The following is a 16,915-nucleotide window of genomic DNA, read 5'->3' on the forward strand; positions in this document are numbered from 1 at the left end:
AAAGGCAACAATACATTAATAAGTGCCACATTTGACCTACTTCGATACCATAAATTCTTGTTTAAGACGGCAATACTTGTTTTAATGTTAAAACGAATCCAAATAGGTGTCACATGATCACGATAGTCGTCTCGAAAATAGCAAAAGGTTGTCTTATTATCAAGTGGTAGTATACGAATCCATTTTACCATTATAACAGTATTTATCGTCTTGATTAAGACTAAGCTGATTTCATACTCCCTCACGCTCAATAAATTGTTTATATTAATATATTAATAAAAAGTCTAAACCCCCCAAATACATGTGATTCCTACAACCACGTATATCAGGTTAACATATGATGAACAACCGATCTCCACCTTTTCGTCCTACTCGCATCCTTTAGCAAGATAGGTCTGAATCAGCAAAGAGGCAAAATATCACGACTTGGGCCGGATCCTTGGATCTCATACTATCAGATTTGAACCTGGTCAGAATATTTTGGATCTCACTTATCTAGATTCAAATCCAACATTATATGATCGATAAACGAGTATACAGGTCTCAACGTAACTGAGATCACATAAACAAAATACCGCTAGACATTAAGGTAATATGCATGTACAAAAGTGCAACAATACAATTACAACGTTCAAGAGATTATAGGGCTAGGAAGCCGTTGATGTACATACACGGTCCAGATTAAGTAGCCAAGCATGTTTAAAGTAATCAACTAAAGTTATGCGCAAACAGAGGACTAGAAAAAAAAAAAACTTACAGAACCTTTTTTCACTTGTCGAAGGTCTAAGTGTCGGACATTTCACACTTGTGTACAAGCACACTTAGATTTTAGGATTTGCCAAGTCGAATGGAAAGCACAAGGCCGCCTCAGAGAGAAACGGCAATCTTCAGCTGCTTATATTCACCAGCTACTTCAACAGCAGCATTGAGCATTGACCACCTGTAACAAAAAGGATGAGTTTCCACCTTCAAATAAGAAAGTTATTGACACATAAAAAGTTGAAGTGCTACATGTAGCATTCGTTTTTTATTCTTTACTGTGGGTAAATGGAACCACAGACATTTTTCACTAACAGCCATGATCGGTTATGATCCCAGATCATGAATACCAATTACCACCATTCAACGACTTAAATAGCAATGCTAACTACCATACACCTGTAAAATTGTAAACATGCCTGACCATAAAGACGAGGGAGGGGGTGATGACGGATCTAGCAGTGTGTCACCGGATATGCTTAGTCACTTACCGAATTGCAAGGCGATTCATACGAATTACATTTACGAATAACATCAAATTACGGTATTTAGTTATAAATATACCGCAGTATACTATACTTTTGGGCGAATTGCTTATTCGAATCAGTCGCATATTGAATCTGGTGACCTGTCCAGCTATTCCTGGGTGAAACATAATGCAAATTGCATCGGCGCATAATAAGTCATTATTTGCATAATGTGTGTCCTTATTGCCAGAGAGTTCCTGTTATTGTTAACAGATAACCAGCTTAAGATACAGAACTAGGTCCATATGATCAAGTAAAGGGAATTCCTCAAACTGCCAAACGGGTAAACATTCGATTCAGGTAATGCACCACTTGAGTTTAAAAGAAGCAACAATAACCTGGTAGCAGGATATGATTCTGCTTTAAATTGAATTTCTTTAGCTCCCAAAAAGAATGGGATACCTAAATAATCACTTAATTCATGTACATTAAAAACCCAAGCAAAGCCATATCCTTGGATATTAACATCCAGCCTCAGAACTCATGTCCTTAAAGAAAAAAATTGATCGTTAGTCATATTCCCTGTCAAGCTGTCTCCCAATCAACAAAGCTGCGCACAGCATTTCTGCAGCTAGGATTTACAGAACATTTCTTGTGGATTCAATGACTCGCTATTCTTTGGCTTTGAAACATGGACTACAACAACATGACTCGCTAAAATGAAAGTGCTACTTGTATTGTAGAGTAGCTACGGAATAATGCAATTATCGATAAGCATCATTCACAAACCAGCTAATCTCTCCTTCAACCCGTACCCTCCCCTAAACCTCTCAAAAACCCTGCTCCTCTCCCCTTTGACTATTACCAATTCCCAAGCCTCCCCACCCACCACCTGTACTTTCCCATCTCTGCCCTCCCCTTCAACCTCCACCTTCTCCTCTCATCAAACCTCCAAAACACCCCACACCACCACCCACCACGGCTGATCATGACCTGCTTGTACCCAACACCACAATCAGCCCCCCACCCCCAAACCAAAGGCCACTCTTCCCCTTCGACTACCCCCATTGTTGAATTCCAATCGCTAATTGTCCTGTATCCTAAAATCTTCTGTCAAAATTAGTCGATTAGAGGTTGATGCAGAAAGAGGTAACTCCGGAAATCAGCTAGTTTAGCCATAAATTGCATCTTAAATAATTCTGTCAAAATTAGTTGACTGGAGGTTGAGGGGGAGGGAGACAGTCCAGGAAGTCAGCTATTTTGCCATAAAATTGTACTTTAAACTCATCCCGTCAGAGTTAGTCGATTGAAGGTTGACGGGAAGGGAGGCTGAACTGTGGTCAGATAGTGTAGGTGCGGTTGAAGCATTTGTTCAGCTTTGCCGCCGGATCAGGAAATAGATGACACCTTGCATGTTCTAAGCAGCAATACACGACCGAGCTATCACGATTTTGGGAAGTTCCTGACTCTTCTTATTTCCTCGCCTACTCGTGTCCGACATTTGACACGAGTGTGACATTTGACACTCAGACATGGGTATAACACTTGGACGCCTCAATTTAAGCCAAAATATGCAAATACTTTTATTAAAAAAGCCGAGCACGACAAGGCGACACGCAGCCGTGCCCGTGTCGGCTCCTTCTAGACGAGTCGGAGTCTCTAAGAAACATTGAATGCAACCGAATTTTACCACATTTTGAGGGGATATTTGCTGCATTTTGCAAAGACTAAACAATAAGTCAATAACTAGTGATACAATGACCTGACTGAATCTTGGTCAAAACTCAAAACTTTTCCATGAAGGGGTTACATTAAGGAAGCGGTGTTGTGGCATTTACATGAGTTGACAAGGGGCGGCTGGCTTAGGGAGGTCAGCATGGTCACATGGGTGACCAGACCTCAAAAAAGGAACAGGTAATAAGGGGACAGGCCGACATGGTAGTATTGTGATTTAACGAAGTGAGATGAGGAAGGGGTTTAGTTATTCGGTTTATTGTTATATCATTTGTTTGCTGAAGCATGATTTCTTATAACAAGACATTCTACCCTACAATATGTGAAATAATCTAATTCCACTAACGCGGGTGAAGGGGTCCTAAGAAAAAGAGGTAGGGGAAACTTCAAAGGGAAGACATCATCAAACTACAAAAACAAATGACAGCACAAGTAAACATTTACTTTTTGTCCCACTCACCACCATTCACATAGTTTTGTCACCGACAGTAAACACCCTGATCTATGTGTGGAGGAATTTGCTTAATTTCAGTACCAAGCTCTTGCTCGATCTTGTACCTGTAAAAAAATTGAAGACTTGCTTAATACTGCAAAAATAGTTACTATCAGAGCAAGACAAACACAAAACTTACAAGTTGAAACGGTCCTCATATGTTATTAGATTAACAGCCAATCCAAGGTGTCCATATCTTCCAGAACGACCAACCTGGAAAGATACAAACATAAAGTAAATTACAGAGGATGAGAGAGAGGGAGGGGGTTCGGGGGAGATCACAATAAACAACAACATCACTCCTATGCCTCAATGGCTCTCGCAAATTGCAAGGTAAGGGGAGATCACAACAATAAAAATAAAAATAAAACAAATAAAGATCCCCACATACTCTGTGTAGGTAAGTTTCTGCATTTCTTGGGAAATCAAAATTGATCACTACATTCACTGCTTGAATGTCAATACCCCTTGTAAACAAATCTGTTAACAAACCAAGCAAGAACACCAGCTATAAGCCCATAAGCCCAAAACACCACATCCACTTATTATCTTTAGTTATTAGTATCGTAAATTCGTAACTAAGAGCCATACTGTATCGCCTTCACAGAGAATCGTATAATCTAGAAAATTTTGACAATTAGACCAGAAGCATGAAACAATATGAGAAGCTAAAAGAATGACTCACATTGGCTTTTACTAGTGGATCTGTTTTTGAGCATTTAACCAAAGTGCTTAAGCAGAAAAGCCGCTTCTAAACACATCAGTTATTTGATTAATTTTTTTCAAGCTAGACTTGTTTAATATAGCTTTGGTAGGTACATAATTGCAAAAAGTCCTTCAGCTAGCAAAAATTTTCTTATAGCTCTCACAAAACACAGACTATAATATATGTCCAATGCCACATCATGAGCAGCAAATGCGCATCAGTAAATGTTAATACAATCCTCTAAAACCCTCATGAGGAACAGAGAGAGAACTTCCCAGTAAATCATTGGATACTGAATCAGCTCAACCATACAGATCAAACGTGATAAATGTGCATTTTCATAACAAATCAACAAATACTTATCCCCTTATTAACTCAGAAACTGTAAAGCTCAAACTTTTATGGTAGGTTGGGTGGCAGAAAGTAGGGAAATACAATAGAATCTCCGTGCCAACCAATTTGCAAAAGTTTTTTAAGAACCTCTCTCCAATAATTCTAAGTTGTTTAGTTCCCGTAATCTTTTTTGCCCTGATCAAAGCTAACTCGTTTTTCTCAGCTTACTTTATTTTCCTACAATAATAGAGAGTACAAATTTCTCAAAAGCATAATGACGAGTACCTCATATATTTTCCAGAAACTTCACACTGAATCTTAAAGTAATCTTCTCACTAATGAAAATAAGAGGAAAACTTGAAAGAAAACCTGGACGCAATTTAGGTGAAGATGAAGAGGAAAGCTTCCACTACCTGTACAAACAAGGTTTCTACAAGCGCCATTACGGAAGTCATGGAATACTCTGTTTCTGTGGTCCTGGAGCATCTTAGCATGAATGTAAAAGCAGGAATAACCAAGCTCCGTAATTTTCTTGGCCAGTAATTCCACTCGATTCACAGAGTTACAGAAAATAATGGACTGGTTTATTTGAAGCTGAAAATCAACTCACAAAACAATGATACAAAGCCGTTCGTACATAACTTCAAATTGTAGTAAGACATAAGCTGATGCTAACCTTAGAGAATAGTGTATTCAAGCAGTGGACTTTCTGCCTTTCTTCAACAAAAGCATAAAATTGAGTAATACCCTTTAGAGTGAGCTCATCCATAAGGTTAATTACATAAGGCTTTTGCAAATATCTATCCTTGAAATCCTTGACAGTCACAGGAAACGTTGCTGAAAACATCAAAATCTGCCTACTTTCAGGAAGAAAACTAATTAAGTGCTCCAGTGAAGGTTGGAACTCAGGGGACAAAAGTTTATCAGCCTGGAAAAAAGATACATGGACCATCACATACATGAAAGCCAACGTACACAGACAACAAAATAGTCAACACATAGCTTCTATGACCAAGTTTTCTGACATAAAACAAGGTATCTAACACCTAAAAATGGTAAGAATACGAACCAGAAAGGCTTTCATTAGACCTAAGAATGGTCAGATACTCAGATTGCTAACAAAAAAATGCACACTAATATTTAAAAGTCAAATGTCAAATAAAAGAGTCCAAAATGTGAAGACCTCTTCCCTAAAGCCTGACATCTGATCAGCACTTGACACAGAATGGGAAGGCTGACTACAGACAGCACACACTGGAGGGAATAACTGCGGGTAATACCTCATCCATGATAAGCATGGAACAATCCTTCAAAACACATACACCCTTCTTTGCCAGATCCAAAATTCTTCCGGGAGTTCCAACCAGCAAATGAACTGGCTGATACAAACGCATAATATCATCCTTTAAGCTTGTTCCTCCTGTTGTGACCATGACTTGAATTTTTAGGTGCTTTCCAAGCTCCTTGCAAACCTGTGACGTTTGAAGGGCCAACTCTCTCGTCGGAACGAGTATAACAACTGCAAAGAAGAATAAGAACATAGGACCCATTGAACAAAACCATTTACAAAACATTACGCAGTTATGTCAAATATGCTGAACTGTGGCTAGGAAAAACTAATAATATATGTCCACCACCTTGAATCACGTTGTTTTCTGTATCAATTTTCTCCAACGCAGGAATACAAAATGCAGCAGTTTTCCCAGTTCCATTTTTAGCTCTTGCAAGGATGTCGCTCCCTGTTAAAGCAATTGGGATGCTTTCTTCCTGGATTGGGGAAGGTCGTTCAAACCCTTTTTCATATATTCCCATAAGAAGTTCTCGCTTCAAGAAATAATCCTCAAATTCATTTCCTTTCGTAGCTGTGACATCCTGATGCATCATTGAAATAGTATAAACTATATAGTCCAACTAACAATCACAGCAAAAAAAAATGCAAGAAAAGTCCTATCAACATGCATGAATCTTCTAGTTATCATTAATTAATTCATGTATGTAAATATCAGTTAAAAAAAGAATTCCTATGAAGTGAACATCTTAATCCATGAGGAGCTTCCGTTTATTAGTTCCTGATTCCGGTATTTTGTTTCATAACGACATTGTTTTAGTTCACTAAGCAAGCAGAAAAATAGTTCCATTCAAATATCATTTGCTTATTCTTTTCTATTTTAATGTCAATTTATATGGTTTTCCAGCTATCCCATTTTTTTGAATCTATATACCCCAATGTGCTTTGAATATATAAAAGAGAAGAACTAGAGTCATAAGAAAAAAAAACAATTTCAATAGCACTTGTTTCTATATGGTTAGTAGGTCTTCGCGGAAACAAAATCCTTTCCATCCCTGACCAAGTCTGTGTTACATTTTGAACACTCAGACCCCCGGTTAGCAGGTTTCTTACCTCAGCTATTTTCATTGAATCTGAAATCAAGTGACTATGAAAGTTAAACCAAAATAGGTCAGCAGTCCCAGAATAAGAAGATTAGCGGAATCCATCGGCCAACAATATATGGGGGAACAAAAGAACTAATTGCTAATCTACAGGTAGTACCTCAGTTCTGAAACGAGTATCAGGCGCTGGAAGCTTCAAATTCGCCTTCCAATCTTCAGAGCTGAACCAACAGCGATAAGAAAGTCAAATGACAGCAACCTTGAGGAGCAACCAATAATTTCAGTGAATGTGAGTGTATATTTTACATATATCGGTTGTTAGAAAAACACATAATTTTAGCAGAATCACAATATTTTTATTACTATCTGCTCATGAAGTACAAATCTGGCCATCACAAACCATCAAATATGACACTTCATAGTTTAACAATGATAACACAATAATACACTAGAACATATTAGTTGAGAATCCATAAATTTGTTAAAGTATTTGACTAAGATCAAAGTAAGATCATAAGCTACATTCATCATGTCATCCCTCTATTGATCACAGATTGATATAGAGGATGATTCACAAGCAACTAATGCTAGTCTCGGCTCCTGAATCCAGCACCATGTTTTTTGACAATCACCGTGGCTTAGAGCATGTACAAATGTAAAAGATGGAGAGCACCTATTTTGCTCTTCATTTTCACTCTCTCATTGGAGAGCTCCAAATGCTTCTGCACCCACAATAACAAAGCTCTTCTACATGCTCTCCATCTTAATTTTTGGTTGCACTATTTCACAACAACAACAACAACATCAGAGCCTTAATCCCAAAATGATTTGGGGTCGGCTGACATGAATCATCCTTTCGAACCGTCCATGGGTGAACGCACGCCTCAAAATGCGAATAAAAAAGGGAAGATGAAAAACAAAAAGAGAGAACGAAAATGTAATGTAAAGTCAAGGTGAACTAAGGGGTTTTAGAATCGAATTCCGTCTTTCTTTTATAAAAACTTAAAATTTAAATCGAGAGAAAAGATTAAAACGATTTTTAAAAACCGAAATAGAGTTAAGGATCCGGAATGAACCAGGTAAAATCTATAAGAAAGTGATTGTTGAAAAAGTGTGTAATAAAGGAGAGAAAAATAAATAAATTAATTTCTTTAAATCAAATAAATAAATAAAAACACTAAATCTGTCAAAAAAATATCAAATACTAAAAATCCACATGTATCCTTTCCCTCCAATGTGCCCTCTCTGTCACCATACTCTCCTCAAGCCCCAGAACTCTCATATCGTGCTCTAACACTCTCAACCATGTCTGTCTCGGTCTTCCTCTGCCTCTAGGGACCTTTTCTGTTCTCCAAGTCTCCCGCCTCCTAGCCTCCTAGCCTCCTAACTGGTGCGTCCATAGGTCTCCTTCTCACATGGCCAAACCATCTTAGTCGGTTTTCCATCATCTTGTCCTCTATTGGCGCCACTTTTACCTTTTCCCTAATCACCTCATTCCTTAACCGATCTTTTCTTGTATGTCCGCACATCCACCTCAACATGCGCATCTCCGCCACACTCATCTTTTGAATGTGACAATGTTTCACGGCCCAACACTCGGAGCCGTAAAGTAGGGCAGGCCTAATTGCCGTGCGATAAAATTTTCCCTTTAATCTTTGAGGCATATCTTTATCGCATAGAAACCCTGAAGCACTCTTCCATTTCAACCATCCCGCTTTAATTCTGTGAGCCACATCTCCGTCTAACTCCCCATCTTTTTGAATAATAGATCCTAGATATCTGAAGAAATCCGAACCCTCAACAACATTCCCATCGAAAATAATACTTCCCGCCTCTGTCGATCTCAACCCCGCCACCTTAGTGAACTTAGTGAACTGACACCTCACATATTTCACATTTACATAAAAAAAAAATTGAAAAAACTAACTCTCTTTCACATCCTCACATATTATAGCCCACTTCAAATGGAGAACTAGCTCCCCTTCGCTCTTCTCCGAGAGCTCTACTCCATTTTATTCTTGGACTTTGGAGAGCACACGAAAAAAAAAAAAAAAAACTAAGAGAACACCTTATTGTAGGGGAAGAAAAAGGTCTTTTTTGCTCTCCAAACGTGAGGACCAACTTGGATTGTACATGCTCTTAGAGAGACTGTACAGAATCACAAAATGCAACACCGCACAATTGGATACAGTAGTTTGTCAACATACTTATGCCAAGATGACAGTCCGCATGCGTCTTGCATAATAATGGTGCCACTGACAGCCTCTCATATAACAACCAAAAGCGAGAAACTTCATATTATCAACTAATGGTCGAAAGACTATTGTCCTCGGTGCACACAACTAAAATATTGAAAATCAAACTACTTGCTTACTCCAAACCTCTTGATTACGTTATAGTTTTACCTCAACCTTTCCCAACTCTCAACCACAATCGTATTTCCCGGCACTCATATTTGTGGAACCTGACTTTACTCCATCGACATACAGGGGAACCAAAGTGACCTCTGAACATGAGCCCAAAACTCACTGTAAGAAAATCGCAAAGACTTCCACCTAGAATAGAGTGTCAATATTAAATCTACTGATCAGTTTGACTGACTTTAAAAATAATGATACGGGTGTCCCTACTACTTTTACTCAAAACAGTTTCAGAATTATATCAAATCCCAATATTAGACTGCCAAAAGACACCTCTTCCATAATGTACTGAAATTTCACAAGGATTGCAATGCTGTATGCTGGACAAGTTTATACATCTTGTGTCCCATGCGCCATTCAGTCTCTCAAGTCTCAATGCACCAAGAACCATTTAGTAGAGCCAATATCTAAATATCCCTCAAATTCCAGGTCAATAAATTTAGAAAAGTCAACAGATATCGAAAATCAATCAATCACGAAATCACCCACAAGCTAGCAAAACTGTCAGTTACCAATTCTCCTAGCACATTACAGATCTTACACCGGTGATCTCCCCTTCGCCTTCCCATGCCATAAATTACAATCTCTATCCCACAACAGTTAGCCTCATGGACCATTTTTGTCGTACCAGAGCCAAATGCAGTTTTCATTTGTTACTACTTACACACAAAGCATACCTAATACTCGTAAGTCGTAACATTATACCAAGTAAGATACACAGACAACAAAATCGACAAAAACTAAAACTTTCACACTATTCAGTCATCCAGAAATACATAACTCTCCTGTATTTTTAGGAATTCATCTAATTTCTAAATTCCGCAAAATTTCAAATCTAAAACATCTCTTTACACACCTAACAGAACAAAGTAGCGAAAATTATGTAACAGAAGAAGTATGATTAACAGTCTAATTCAACAAAAAGGCGAAAATTAGTAGAATAACCTGGAATCAACGGAAGAAGTATGATTAATAGTCTTGTCAACTTCAATAACATTAATCGAATCATCACTCGTAACATTGTTACTATTACTGTTACTATTACTATTACTGTTACTGTTACTGTTATTACTACTGTTAACAGGCCGTCTCATCATCCATTGCTGCTGCTGCTGCTGCTGATAATTCTGCTGCTGTTGCGGTGGTGGTTGTTGGTAATTGTTTCGCGGAACGTAATGCTGTTGCGGCGGGGGAGGTTGTTGTTGGTGGTTGTTGTTGTTGTACGGCGGCCTGGATTGGTAATTAGGGTTTTGGTAGCCGTAATTGCCGCCGCCGCGGGCGTTGGCGATCCCAGGAGGATAGCGAGGGCGGGGATTGTGGTTGGAGTTGTGGTTCATCGGAATCTTGGAAGGATATGTTGGAGAGGAGAAAAGAGTCAAAGGAGAGTGAGTAGAAGATGATGAGTGTATAGAAGAGGAGTGGAGTTGTGGTGGAGTAGTATTTTTGGATCTTAATTACTTTATTTTATTTAACGTCACTGGTTTCATTATTGAAGAGTTGCATTTAAAAAAAAGGTGGTATATTTTTCAATTAATCTAAATCTTAACACGATTACGAAATATGGTTGACGTTTTACCTACTTTCTCTTACCTTCGCTTTCCTTTTTACACATTACAACAACCACAAGCCGATTCAACACCGCTACCACCACTGTCATCATTACACACCCTGCGACTAGGAATGAGTAAAAAACTCTGATTATCCGAACCGATCCAACATTCGATCCGAATCCATTTCGATTTTTTGGATATCTGATCCGACAGTTAAGGTTGGATCGGATATCCGATCCCAAATTTTTGGTATTTGGATCGGATATGGATATTAGAATGAAAACGTTTGGATATCTAATCCGATCCGAAAATATATTTTTCTAATATTTACTGTTTTTTCTTGTCATTTATGATCAATTATTTTAATTAAATGAGCGTGGCTAGATTGTAATTCTTGTACTAGGGTGTTTAGAATTATCCTACGTTGCAGTTTGGACTATACTTTTAAAATTGTTTCATTTTTTTGGTGTTATTTTTTAACTTTTAACGTTGTTTTAAGTATACTTCTTTAATAGCACACTTTTATTTGATACAATAACGTTAAAAAGTACCAAAACTATGTTAGTTGTACCTAAATTTTATATCGAGATCATTGGAGTGAGAAAACAAAAGAAAATCATCATGGAAGACGATGAATTCGATAGTGTCTTAAACTCAAATTTCAAGTAAATTTAAAAGTATGGATATCCGTGTAATATCCGTCCTGTTAGGGACCCGTTGACTGACCTATTGACTTAAGGAGAGCCTTAACAAGGGAGTCGAGAGAGATTAGTTGACCAATGTAACTCGATACTCGACCTAGCAGAGGCCACTCGGCCGAGTAGTTGAGGTTAGGGGTGGGCATAATCCGGTCCGGACCGGAATGGATTGGGCCGGAACCGGAATTAAAAATTCCGATCCGGTCTCCGGTCCACCATTTTCCAAGATTCCGGGACCGATATTTTCCGGTCTGGACCGGAATGCTCGAAATTATTGTTATTTTCATTTTTTTTCTTAAAATTGTATTTTTATTCCGGTCTGATCCGGTCCAATGGACCGGAATTTGGAAAAGTGGGTAATTCCGGTCCAACCGGTATGGTCCGGTCTCGGACCGAAATTTTTGTAATCCGGTCCGGTCCCGGTCCGTGAATTTTACTGATTTTGTTCCGGTCCGATTTTGGACCGGTGCCCAGCCCAAGTGGGGCGTACTCGGCCGAGTATGTCTATACTCGATTGAGTACCTCGTCGGACAACGCGTTATTATAAAATGTGAAGACTTAAATGTAAATCATTTTTTACGGTTCTTTTTATCATTCCTAAACCTAATCTCTCTCTCTCTCTCTCTCTCTCTCTCTCTCTCTCTCTCTCTCTCTCTCTCCCTACCTCTTGGGCGGTCTTGAACACTAATCCAGGAAGCGAGATGGGCTATGCATGAAGTCATTGAGTCGGGTTGTCACCGTCGTGGGAATCGGTCTGCGTCTCAAGGTGAGTTTGTGAATAATTGTTATCTTTTAATAGATCTTGAATAGCTTCGTGATAGGATACGGTTGCTACTTGTGGGATTCGATGTGGAGTCTTGCTTGGCTTTGTATGACGGACGCACATTCATGGAATAGCAAAAAGTTAGAGGTTCCCTACTCAGTCGATTGTGTAATGAATTTATGATTGTGGTAATCGATTGATTGATTAACATGTTGATCTTTTAAGCGGTGCCCAGGGCCTCTCTACCGCCTACCGCCTCTCTCGCCAGTGTCCTCTCCACTCCCCAACAGGTCGCCGACGAGCGCGCTTCCACCTTCTCCACCATCCTCCTTGATCGGATTCTATTCTCGTTAGTATCCACCTCAGAGCTCGGAGTATAATTCGTATCATTCACTATAAATTCCTGAGAGTGGCCATTTCAGTTGCAATAAGGCGTGTAATACTACGATTTTATGTGTCTATGGGTACTCTATCGAGTGGGGCTTACTCTGTCGAGTAAGTAGCTTTTTACGCAAAACAGTAGTCTGCCTGTAGGGTACTCGATCGAGTAAGTTGGGGACTCGATCGAGTAAGGGTCACTCGATCAAGTAAGTCACTTACTCGATCGAGTAAGTGTGTTTTACGGGTTGATTAGCCGGGTTTTATTAATAATGCGAGATTAATATAAAAGGGATTCCGTCACTTTGTTTAATCACTTTTAACATTCTAAAAACCTTTCAAAGAGAAGATTAACAGTTACGTACATCGCATCCATCGCATTGTTAACAAATCTCAAGGCTAAGAGTGTCGGATTGTCTCGTTCTTTACGCCGTTGTGATCATTGTGTCAAGGGTAAGCTTTTTATATAATTTTTATAATGTTTTGATAAGTTTGGTTAAACCCTAATTGGGTGATGTTGGGGGTTTTTGGGTGTTTTGTATGGCATTGGTGGTAATTGTATGTATACATGTTATAGGAGGAGGATTTGTTGAGGAGAAATTCTGATTAGCTGCTAGATCATCTGTGGTGATTGCTATTTCAGGTAGGGTTTCCCTACTCAGTATTGGTTACATAGTGTTGGTGATTGTTGCTGTTGTTGTTGTTGTTGTTGATTATTTATCGTATTAGAATTGGTTTTGGTAGTTGTTGACTGTGTAAGGTAATTGTTGTATAACTGTCTGTGATCTTCGGGGTGCATCCCTGGCTGAGTGGAGTCACTTGCGGGAGTGACTTCACGCCCTTGATTCGCTTTCTGTGGAACCCGCCACAGAAGGGATGTGCACATTAATAAAAATGGGTTTATCGCTCGGATGTGATGAGCGGGGCTTAGGTTGGAACGGTTGCGGTCCTCCACTGGTGGCGAGAAGTACTTGTTGCGATGGGTACTCTGGTAGGACTACACACTTCAGTGTGTAGTCAGGTGTGTGGAGATGAGATGGAGTTGAGGTGATTGAGTTGTGCTGATTGAGTTGTTTGTAATATTGTTTGATTGCAGCTGTTGTTTTATGTAATCAGTACTGACCCCGTTTAATTGTTTTAATAATTGTGGTGATCCATTCGGGGATGGTGAGCAGTTGTTGAGCAGGTATGATGGCTTACGCGAGGGATAGCTGGGATGAAGTCATCACGTGTCGTAGAGTCTTCCGATGTGTCATGAACTTGTTGCTTTTAGTCGTTTGGATTTTGAGAACATTTGTATTTATTTTAACAGTTTTGGATTTGGTTTGTATCACTTAAACTTTATTACTATTTAAGTACGTTTCGTTATTGTCCATTTGATTATCATTGCGTTGGGCAACCGAGATGGTAGCGTTCTCATACCTTAAGTGGTCCTGATAAGGCACTTGGAGTATGGGGGTGTTACAAGGCGTTTCTTATACAGTAGGACCATTCTTTTATTGTAAGTTAAATTACTTTTGTTGTTCCTGGTGTTTTAGGATTTCAAACCAGAGTTGTGTTCCTTCTTGCTTTAGAATCCGTCTCAGTTTTATTAAAGCTTTTTTTCAATGGATTATATGTCGGTTTTCGTTAACCTTGGTGAATTTTTGATTATAGATGATGCTGGTTTGGATGATGATGACTTAGTTAAATGGATTATGAGTATGGGGGAGCCCTCTTTTTACTCTATTCATATGATAAAGGATCGGGGTAATTCTCTTTTCAAAGACGGTAATTTACCACTTGCTACTAGTCTCTATAAGCTGGCTCTTAATTTATTCTGTTTTCTTACCACTCCGGACACTCAGCCTGATGCCTCTTCCCTTGCCCTCTCTCTTGTCCTTAGTTTAGCTGCTTGTGAGTTAAAACTTTCTCACTTTAATGAGGTCTGATCTTTGTGCAATCTTGTCCTAAACGTTGATCCTTGCAATGTGAAAGCCTTATTTAGGCGAGGCTCTGCCTTAAAGAAATTAAATCTCTTTGAGGAGGCCTTAGATGATTTTAAGTTTGCTCTGCATCTTGAACCAAAAAATAAGGATGTAGCTCGTGAGTTCAACTCGGTTTCTGAATGCTTGCTTCCGAATCCCAATGGAAAACGAGTCATTCACCAATTTGACCCTTTAGGGAGAGACAAGAACGGTAAGAAACCTCTTCTTCATGCTGATATGGACAACAAGTTTATATATCTTGGAGCTGTGACTGCAGCCTCGTGTAGTAGTATGGAATGTTTACCCTATGCCACTCGTTGTGACCAGATTGTTAGTAGCGCAAGTTCGGACATGTTTATGGAATCCAGCTCCGTTTTTGAGCCTCCCTCTCCCTTACCATTTCAAGGTGATCATATACCTTCTCTTCCCTTTGCCCCAGGAAATACGAAATGCAGCTTTTCTAACAAAAGATAAGCCCATAAAAAAATGTTTTTGTCTCACAAAGATTACGAAAGCTTGAAACTAGGGAGGAACCTACATTTTTTTCATCCCAAATATGGGGCTTACATGAAGGTTCACCCCTCTTCTCTCAATCTTCAGCTTTGTCGGGAACCCCCCATGACAATCTTCCACGGGAATCAGCAGTTCCCTCTTATCCTCCTTTGCCAGAAAACCCATATCCAGTAGTGGACATTAATCCAGCTTCTATTCATGTTACGCTCAATGACGAAGAGTCTATTTCTCATGAAGTTAAGAAGCCTCGTTTGTCATCCGAGAAGGTTTCCGATCACTTTTGCGAGGTTGGTTCAAACTCTGAAGGTCGGTTCAAACTCTTTGACATGTCCATGTCGGTTTGTTTTTTCAGCAGCTATGAAGACGAATTCAAGAGCTGTATGTAGTAGATTTGTGGAGAATTCTACCAGCCGTCATTGTTTGACTCGGGTTCAAGCTAAGGTAATGAATAAATCTATGTTGATGATCAGACGTTCATCTACTTTTTGCAGGTTTACGGGAGCCCAAGAGAAAGACACTTGTTCTAAGAGAAAAGATGATTGCTCGCTCCAGCTTGACCACCATCCCCCTTATAAAAAGCGTCGTCTTTGTGTTGGTGTCAACTCTATTTGTAATATTTTTTATGTTAATTGTGCTTTTGCTAGTTCTTGGGTCTCTTCAGGCCCTCAGTTTGTATGGTAACAGGTATGTATATTTCAGAACTTTTTCTCGTCTATAATAGTACATCGTTGTCTAAAAAAAATATTAACATGATGATATTGGTTGATTGATATTGGTTGTTGATATTGAATTTGGTATTATTGAGATGGGACCATTTCGAGAGATGGTTCCAACCCCATGTTCGCCTCTTGTGGCTCCCGTCACAAGAGGGATATGCACATTAATGATCTAGGTGTGCTCGTTTCGATGTGCGGGGTTTAGGTGGGCATAGCTGCGGTCCCCCACTGGTGGTGAGGATTGCCTGTTGCGATGGGTAATCTGGCAGGGCTACACATGAAGTGTGTAGTCGGTTATTGGCTAGTAATGGAGTCGGAGAACAATATTGCTATCGGTTTAGTTGTGTCTATGTACTGTTTATATCTTTGTATTCTTTATATTGGTTATACAGTTGACTGACCCCGTTATTGTTTTCAAAACTATGGTAATCCATTCGGGGATGATGAGCAGTTTGTTTAGCAGGTGTTGGTTGATATGTTGCCCGCGGGATACGGAGGAGATCGAGTCATCACGCTGTCTAGCTAGTTGCCTCTGTCATTTATGTTTAGTAGTTCTTTCGGTTGTATTAGAGTTGTTTTCCTTTGTTATGTTAGTATAAACTATAAGAAACATTTAATAAACGTTCTGTTATTGTTTATTTGATATGCTTACCTCGGGCAACCGAGATAGTAACGCCCTTACTTATTGGGGAAGGTCTTGTCAAGGCTCCTTGGTAAAATGGGGTGTTACAATCCGATAGATACCGCATCAGATCCGATTATTTTGGATACCCGAAACATTGGATATCCGAGAGATTACCGCATCAGATCCGATTATTTTGGATACCCGAAACATTGGATATCCGAGAGATTTGGATCAGATGTGGATATCTGCCTTCAAGATTTTCCAATATGGATATCTGATTCGAATTGGCAGTTTGGATCAGATATCTAATTCGTGCTCTTCCCTACCTACGACTCTGCGAGTCTGCGACCACCACTGCCACCACTGCACCAGTTTTGCTCCTTTTTCCCCTCTTACTCTTTC

The 16,915-nt window shown here is 39.4% G+C and overlaps 1 protein-coding gene across 2 annotated transcripts; it reads right to left on the bottom strand.

Moving 5' to 3' along the window:
• Positions 1 to 563: 563 nt before the first annotated feature.
• LOC141638379 (DEAD-box ATP-dependent RNA helicase 8-like) lies at positions 564 to 10,782 on the bottom strand. Of its 2 annotated transcripts, none has more exons than XM_074447788.1 (10): positions 10,249 to 10,782; positions 7,044 to 7,104; positions 6,130 to 6,364; positions 5,773 to 6,011; positions 5,169 to 5,420; positions 4,906 to 5,086; positions 3,845 to 3,933; positions 3,593 to 3,666; positions 3,421 to 3,518; positions 564 to 940 (listed from the first exon to the last, which is right to left on the bottom strand). In XM_074447788.1, exons 1-9 carry the CDS (start codon positions 10,638 to 10,640, stop codon positions 3,440 to 3,442), a joined length of 1,602 nt encoding a protein of 533 aa, XP_074303889.1. In that variant the 5' UTR covers positions 10,641 to 10,782; the 3' UTR covers positions 564 to 940; positions 3,421 to 3,439. The 2 variants fall into 2 exon arrangements, with proteins under 2 accessions (XP_074303889.1, XP_074303890.1); XM_074447789.1 differs by having other exon boundaries at positions 3,405 to 3,518; positions 10,249 to 10,779.
• Positions 10,783 to 16,915: the final 6,133 nt, after the last annotated feature.

The sequence above is a fragment of the Silene latifolia genome, unplaced genomic scaffold (assembly GCF_048544455.1).
Source record: "Silene latifolia isolate original U9 population unplaced genomic scaffold, ASM4854445v1 scaffold_20.1, whole genome shotgun sequence".
Lineage (NCBI taxonomy): Eukaryota > Viridiplantae > Streptophyta > Magnoliopsida > Caryophyllales > Caryophyllaceae > Silene > Silene latifolia.